This window comes from Pygoscelis adeliae, unplaced genomic scaffold, assembly GCF_000699105.1.
Source record: "Pygoscelis adeliae isolate BGI_AS28 unplaced genomic scaffold, ASM69910v1 Scaffold10, whole genome shotgun sequence".
NCBI classification, from domain to species: Eukaryota; Metazoa; Chordata; class Aves; order Sphenisciformes; family Spheniscidae; genus Pygoscelis; species Pygoscelis adeliae.
The window spans coordinates 1,313,165-1,321,609 of NW_008824053.1; the positions used below are offsets into that span (position 1 = coordinate 1,313,165).

An 8,445-nucleotide genomic window follows, 5' to 3' on the forward strand; every position below is an offset into this window, starting at 1 on the left:
AACAAAGCATTTTCAAGTAGGTTTTATTTTAACACTAACTTTGAAAGCCTGCTGGAAGCAATGTACTAAGCAGCAATGCATGGACTGCTAAGATCTCAGCTTGAAATGCTTGTGCAAGAGCAACATTAAAAAGAAAAGCGTAATAAATCTTCTTTTGTGATGATAAACTTTTGCTCTGTCCTATTTAATTGCAACAGGGAGTAACCACTAATTATTAAGTCATTAGAGAAATGTCACTATAAACAGATTCTTGTTTTTTTCTGTATCAATGTGCATGTCATACTGAGAAATTCAAGCTCCAGTGATAAACGGGGAGATCCAATGGAATTAATAGCAAACAACTAGAGAGTTCTGCACTTTTACTGTTGCCTGACATTTGCTGCAGTTGAAGGGAAGAAAGCGTGTAATAAATCAGGTTATTGTAATTTTTATCCAGTGCAATTAAGATCTAATTTCATGTCTGAAGGTTTGCTATTTTGAATTTGGGGTAGGGGAGGAGGGCAATCATTCCCAGTCACATTTGTGTGATTAAAAAAAGACTTCCAAGGAATTTTAATGACAACAAAAACCACAAGCCAATCTTTTTGTGAGGAAGGAGGGTTGCAGAGATTACAAGAGAGCATTGTGTATTCTGAAAAAGCCATCTGAAGCTTTAGCTTTTAAAGCTAAGTACTCTTAAGGAATAATGTTACAAGAGCATACTTAGGTTCTTTAAATACCAAGTCTGATAAGTTGATATTTCAAGACTACACGACAGGATCTAGAAAATACGTTCTGAGGATTACAAATATATATTTTTAAAGTGTTTATGAAAGGCCACATAAATGGACTTAATTTTCTAATTGGTGCTAAAATTAGATACCTAAACAATTACATAGCTACGGGGTCTAATTTATGTTTCAGAGACGCTGAGTATCCAATGGGTCTTAATAATATCAGGAATTAAGTACACTAATGATCTGACTACCAAACTTTATGTCATCATTCTTAGTTTAGATTAGAGTTTGAGCGCATACTTCCACTTATTTTCAGGTAGTAAGAAACATCTCCACCTTTTTTCCCCTTCATCACTCATTGCTACTATAACACCACGTTTGTACAATGCCATTATATATTCTGTATTCTCATTATAGTTTTTCTTGGGAACAAAATATCAAAATTTGAATGTCTGATACGCGATGTCAAAGGTAGCAGATTTCTGCCGTACTCTAACCTTCTAAATATTCGATATTTGTATTGGCCAGTCATTTAACTTCAGTTTGACAGTTTGCCAGGAGTATAAAACAGATTTCCAGCCAATCAAATTATAGAGTAATTTAAAAAGTCAACATAATACAATATGCTGCTGGCTTTTTGAAATTTGATCTACTAAAATTCCAGTGCTTTATCTTTCCCAAGACAAAGAAACTCATTCTGGATACAGCGTAACCCCTCATATCAGCAGGCACGAAGTGCCAGAATATGTCTACCACCTATCCACGTTGCAATACAAATTAGTTCTTGTACCACTCATCATAGCAACAAGCTAGGAGCGTCAGCAGAAACCAATAAAATTCGTTTCTTTATCACGAAAATACCAAAAACATCTTTGTATCATTTACTGAAGTGAGATACTCTAACGCTGTGGTTCCACGCTGATGAGAACCAGAGAGTAGAAATTTGATCCAGATCACACTTGACCATACGGTCATACTTCAGTCAAATCAGCATTTACACCAGGCAGGAGATACCTGATCACCACAAAAAGTTACAGCAGTTTGCTCAAACGATACCTCATCCGGCATAAATCCTATCAGGAATAAGTTACCTTCACTAATTCTCTTAAACACATTTTATCTTCCTGAGTTTTTACAAGCCTTGCAATTTTTTACATCATGGTTTACCCATGATTTTTGGCAGTTCACTGCCCCACAGAACCCTGAAGCCTAAGCTCGTAATTTCAAAATGAAGTTAACAAAAACTTTGGCTTCTGGAGCTCTGCTTTCCGTGTCACAAAGCCTACTCTCCTTGTCATCACGGAAAAAATAACTGTTGATTTTAACAGGCATAAAGTAGGCTCAAGTTTTTAATGAAAACAGTCAAATAAAAATAGTTCTAACTGTAGACAAAACAACTCCACTTCTTTCTGTTTCAGTAATTCTGCTACTATAATGTAATTGGAAGACCCCTTGAGAACAGAACCAATAGAACTCCTGATGCTCTCAAACCTATTTATAATGACTTATCTGCTTGTAATTTAAAATGCAATTTTCTAGCTATTAAGATGACCTGTGTGCACAATATACTTCCTAACAACACATATAAGTCTTTATTTTGAGTAAGTAACAACTCCAATATGAAAGCAATTGTTAGAACAACACGGATATATTAGCTAGGTTGTGAAGAGATACTGCAGAACTCTCAAGCTGTCTTAGAACGTGTTCGAGAGGCAAAAACTCAGAGGTAGATCTTCAGGCAGCTCAAATGCTGACCCTGCCTATCAGCTTCTTTCACATCTCCTTAGCAAAAATGCACTTGGCATCATCATGTTATTTATCTTGGAAACGTCCTACCCTGTTTATTGCATCCTTTAATACAAGTGATGTAACAAACTGCACATGCGTGTCTTCGCACACCTCCGTGACTATAACCTCTAGCCACATTTGCTTCTGCACCTCTTTCTCGTGCTTGGGCTTCCATTTAGCTCTCTTCTGCCTTCCCTTTTAACCTGCTGACTGCTCCAGCTATTCTTCAGGACTTGATTTTTTAACCCCTTCAACAGCCTCTCCCTGTGTGTCCTCACCTGTTCCCAGTCTCTATTACCACCTAATGCTAGTACCTAGCAGATCTTTATTTCCATCCTTTGCCTTGTTTTGTCCCGGCTTGCACCTCCTCATGCGTCTCTGGCATTTGCTCACGGAAGTCCCGCTGTTTCCTCAAATTCTAAAAAGATATGCGGATCTCTACATACAGATGATACATCAGGGAAAACCCATCTGCTTTTCAAGAAAGCAAAACCTTTTGACTGCAAGGATTCTTTGAGGTTTTCTACAGAATAATAACCAAACAAAAAACAACCTCAGGCAATTAGTTTAAATTTAACAAAGCCCCTATGATTAGCGCATTTGAAAGAATAATTAAGAAATGAAAGATGAGCAGCCAATACAGGTTACAAACCAAGACAAATTCTCAAAGTATATGACTCAGCAAAAGTCTGAGCAAGGGGCAACCCGAGATCCCAAGTGGAGCCTTATTTTATTTAATCAATGTTTAAGAATAGGATTGGCAATGCAACGACAACTGCACATGGCAAAAAACCCGATTTGTGATAGTCCAGAAGAGAGAGCAACTGAGGAAGTTCAAAGGCACCTAGTGATGTAGCAGGATGACAAATACAAAGCACAGTTCAGAACCATGGATTTTTCACTTCAGAAGAAAGAGCTGTATATCACTGTGGCCAGAACAGAACTAAACAGTGTTCAACAGCCATTGAGAAAAGAATGAATTCAGTCTTTCTAAGGAGTGAAATAGAAATTAACAGCACTGTAAAACAGTGTGACCTCCTCAAACGCCACTGTGTGTTCAGGCCTACTCACCTTCCCTCAAGAAAGGTACACTTAAGCAGGGATTTATATCCTCTGGATGGAAAGTCAGACCTTCAACAGGCTTGGTTCAGATCACTTGAAGGTAATTGGGTACTCTCAGTAGAAAAACTATGCTCTCATACATTTTATCTGCTGCTTACTACCGTTAAGTCTGAGGTTCTAAGACTTTCACAATACTCTAATAATAGATCTGTAACTAAAATCAATAATCATTTTCAAGTCTTTTTAATAATCAGGCATAAATATTACATTAAAGGGAATTAGGGGATTGAACTCCTTTAAACCGCTCTAACGTACATTTGATTGCCTTTAACAGGAGCTGAAAGAAAAGATGGATGAGCTCCTGCCACTGATCCCAGTTCTGGAACAGTACAAAACCGATGCCAAATTAATCACCCAGTTCAAGGAGGAAATTCGGAATCTGTCTACTGTCCTCACTGGGATTCAGGAAGAAATTGGTGCTTATGACTATGAGGAACTTCACCAGCGCGTACTCAGTTTAGAAACCAGGCTTCGAGACTGCATGAAAAAGCTCAGTAAGTCAACAATTTCATGGCAAATTTGGTCCCTCGGCTGTGTATTTCCAGTTGTCTCTATAGAAAGATGGAGTTTTCTTTTTTCTTGTTTGATGAAAGACTGCATTATATTCTGATCTGTGCCACCCTAATAAAAGTCACGAGTAACTCAACCTAAGGTCAGTCATATCATTCTAAGTTTGCACCAGTGTATCTTACGTAACGATCTGCCCTACCATATACAGAAGGAATTAAGATGGAAAATTATTAACAGACAACGACTTTAAAATCTAAGAGATTTACAGCGGTTGGAGAGCTACGAATATTCTTTAAAAAAAGCTCAGACAGGCATTGCTACTTAGGTCATCTTTGGGATGCCAGCGTGAAAAAAACTTTAGTGGGAAGTAGACTGGAATCGATTTTGAGATGTCCACATCATAACCCTGTCATCTTGCTACGACACCCGAGAGGCCACTCTGATTGTACTGTCTTTAGACCTGTAACATGAGCATTAGGAGACACGTGCCATTCTACAATTTGCAATACGACATAATTAAGCGTTACACCTAATTTAAGGGAACAAAGCGTGATTTTTGTAGGAAGCACAGCAACAGTCTGTTGCGAGCACTGCACTAGATTTACACGTGGCAGCCTCCACCTTAGTTGCTCACATGCTGCCTTTAGTTAGAAAAAGTCAAATGATCAGCACCTCTGAAAATCAGCGCTAGCTCAGTATCAGCCACCAAAACTAAAAGCCTGAAGTATCATTATCAAGTGTCAGCCTTAACTTCCATTACCCAGAGAGGGACAATTAGTACCTTTACAATCACAATGCAAAGTCTCCCCCCTCCCCAATCTATCGGTGCACTGAGACTCCTGAATGGATCGCTATTGCAATCCGGATTGCTACAGCCAGCGATCCAGCCCCTCTATGAGAAATAAACGCTTTATAAGTTAACACTGAACACGAATAAACTAGAAGTTCCAAGGTTCAGTCCTGCGATCGGTATCTCAGTTATCAAGTGTGGGATGTTTGCTTTTAAATGCTACACGTGACATGAAATATGTTATTAACTTGATGAGCAGTGCCTGTTTTTTTGCGAAGCAATGGAATGAGAAAAATCTAGGTTAGCCTCTTAAATTATTTATTTTCAATTTCTTTATTTTACACTAGAAATAACAGTGATGATGGGCTAAAATACATGAAAGCCTTCTTCAAACAGAAATTTCGTATGATTCTATTTTCCCCTCAGTACACACACATAATAGCACATTACTGCATTGACAGGAGGCAGTCAGGAGAAAATGGCTGCGCTGCAATACCGCAGCAAGCAAGAAAATTCATATAAATAGACAGTATTTTCTGATAGTGAGTGTTCCAGTAAGTTTATTAGACACCAAAAGATCATTAACTTATCTTTAGTGAGTTTCTTGTTTTTCTTTGCTTTTACAGCATATTCTTGTAAAATTGATTAGCGAAGTGACTACAGTACAAGATACATTTTATACATTGGGATGAGTAGGTGTATTCACAGGGGGCTCTCTTCTCAGAAGTTATTTACTATTTCCCTATTTTTCATCCACGTTTCCCCTCCTATCATCCTGAATTTCTGCAACACATTCTATTTCTCTTGATGTGCTGATGTTAAAAAAAAAAAAAAACTATTAAAATTATGTGTATCAACAATAGAGGGAAAATTTTTGTATGAAATAGATTGTTAAGCACATCCATTATTTAATGGGGTCTGGCCTTCTCAAGCTCTAATACCGACTTACTCATCCTTATTGGCATTATTCCCTGGTCTTAGATGCTTAAATGACTTTTATGCTCACCTGCTAATGGAGTGGCTGTATTTCTGGCCTAACCCTTTGTGGCTTTTAAAGTAAAAACAGCTTCAGTTAGGCTTACCGTAACTCCTCAAAGCTGGTGCTGTGTGTTCAGATCAGCAGGCGTAAAGGAAAAACAGCTTTCGTGCCTACGCCTTCTCCCCAGCCACATTCACCACGCTGGAGATGATCCAGCTGTGACTGTCCATGCCAGTGTGATGGCCAGAAGCCCACGGCAGCAGAAGGCAGACTGGCCCCGATGTGCCACAGGATCTGGCTCAAATCTTCACAGATTTTGTTGCATTTCACAATATAATTATCTAACCGGCGTGTGTAATAGCTATTTTCCATTCTTCTCCCTAGCAGGTGTTTTTCAGCAATGTATTTGCATTATTTATACTGTCCTGGCCACTTAAAAGGGATCTTCCATCTGCACTGGCAACACTTTCAACACTCACTAACATAACAGTAAGCAGTTGTCTTACTTTCACTGAGGTTTAATGATGACCACAGCAGTTATGATGACTGAAACTTGTTCCTTCTCTTTGGAATAAGAGAAAATTCAGGCTGAAGCTGGTGAGAAATTTGTCCACAAAACTTCAAAAGGGTGCGTGCAATTAAACATGTAGGAATAGAGTGCACACACCACAAATTCACATACACTTGTGCACGTGTGGGTCCTTCGCTGGCCATCATCTAAGGCATGTGCATTTATAAGAGAACGCAGGTTGCACAGTCTGCTTGGGACCCTCCCGTTCTTGTTATAATGTGTTTATGAGATTGGAAAAAAATTGTATGGGTAGCATTCATAGAAGCCAATACTCTGCCAAATGTTGCTTATGAAATATGAAGAAATAATTAGAGTAGCTACACATTGGATTCATTTGTAGCTACATCTGATTATAATGTAGAATCTAAACAATATTTTACAGTAACATTTTTGGTTAGAAATTCAAAAGTAGACTATTCTATGTATCCAAAGAAATGCTGTTACATCAGTGGCAAAAGAAGTATTAGTGCAGGCACGAGATTATTTGATTGATTACAGTGCTACCTGTACTTCCAAAGCATCCTTCCCTTTGGAATTTGAAGAACTTTATAAATATCATTTAGTACAAAATTGTGCAATAGAGATATATATTGTTATCCCCATTTTGTAGATGAAGGAACCAGCAGCCCAGGAGAATAAATGACTTTCCCAAAGATTACACGGCAGGTCATTGCACACATACAGAAGAATCCAGAGGCTTCCTCTCAGCAAGCTCTAGTAACTATAGTGCTTCCTGGATTTGTATTATGTAGGACAACAGACATACACCCATTAAGAAAGAACTAGTTATTCATTCCCTCACATGACAAAGTAACGTTATGACAAATTTGACCATAAGCAGGAAAGTGCAAGTAGTAAAACACTTCGAAGTCATTTGTGCAACCACTGAAAAAAAGACCCACTCCATTTTCCCCTATTTATTACCTACAATAAATAGAATAATAATGCTTATGAACACTTCAAGAGAATGTTTTGATTTTATTTCCCTTGCAGGTCCTTCTATAAATCACACACTCGCTTGGTATACAAAGCAGCTACCAATATTCTTTTGCATCGCAGAGACTGGGGGCTATCAACTACCTATTGCTAGCTATCTTCAAAACAGCTCCTGTCCAATTGGTCTATCACAGCCTTCTCCTGGTATTTGCTCACTTTGGAGCGGCTTTCCAGATGTGTTCTGCCCCATAGACTTTCCCAGCCTACAGGGGTAGTACATCTACTTTCTTTTTCAATGGTCACTTCGTGCTCAACTTCTTCCTTAATATAAACAAACACAGGAAATCACAAATAGACTTACTGGAGTCCATGGTACAAAACCGTTACAAGAGATTAATCAAGCCACAAACGCCCAGCTGGTGCATGATATGATGTTCCTTCTACAGTTCAACTTAGGATGGATAAACACTCAGAGGTTTGATTTTCCAATTACTACCATCAGTTATGGTTGGGATTTTCTAATGGAGGCGGCTGCTTCTTTCAAAGTCAAGAGAAAGAGACTGAGTGCTTCTAAAAATCCCACTCTTTTTCTGTGTAACTCCATCTGAACCTCTTAGGGGTGGAAAAAATGTCTAGAAATATCTTTTTTTTTCTTTTTTCTTACCGTTCCTGAATTTCCTGACATTTGCTAGTATGGATATATATTTGTCCTACCTTCTCACGAGCATCTGGTCCTTCTCCTGACAGGGAATTAAAGAGCAGAGGTTTGCTATAAACCAAAACTTTTCAACCGGTAAAAAAAAGCTTTCCTGCCATCACAAGAGTTATTTCCACATCCTCATAGGTTCCCTTCTGCCAGGAAAAAAAGAAAAGAAAAAAAAAAAAGGAGGTTTTGGCCATGTTTAAAAAAAAAAAACAAAAAACAAACCACCAAGACGCATAGGCCAGTTTTAATTCTCAGCCACCTCACTGCTATGGAAATTCATAGCCCAGAAGTGATTCCCATTTCACATGGCATTTGTCTGTGGTCTAT

General features: G+C 38.4%; 1 protein-coding gene across 1 annotated transcript in view; it reads left to right on the forward strand.

Annotated features, from left to right (window-relative positions):
• OLFM3 (olfactomedin 3) overlaps positions 1-8,445 on the forward strand; it is a 23,224-nt gene that overhangs the window by 7,650 nt on the left and 7,129 nt on the right. Inside the window, exons 4-5 of the mRNA XM_009333736.1 lie at positions 696-727; positions 3,896-4,120. Of these exons, the coding sequence (XP_009332011.1) occupies positions 696-727; positions 3,896-4,120 (257 nt within the window). The remainder of the gene's footprint in view (positions 1-695; positions 728-3,895; positions 4,121-8,445) is intronic.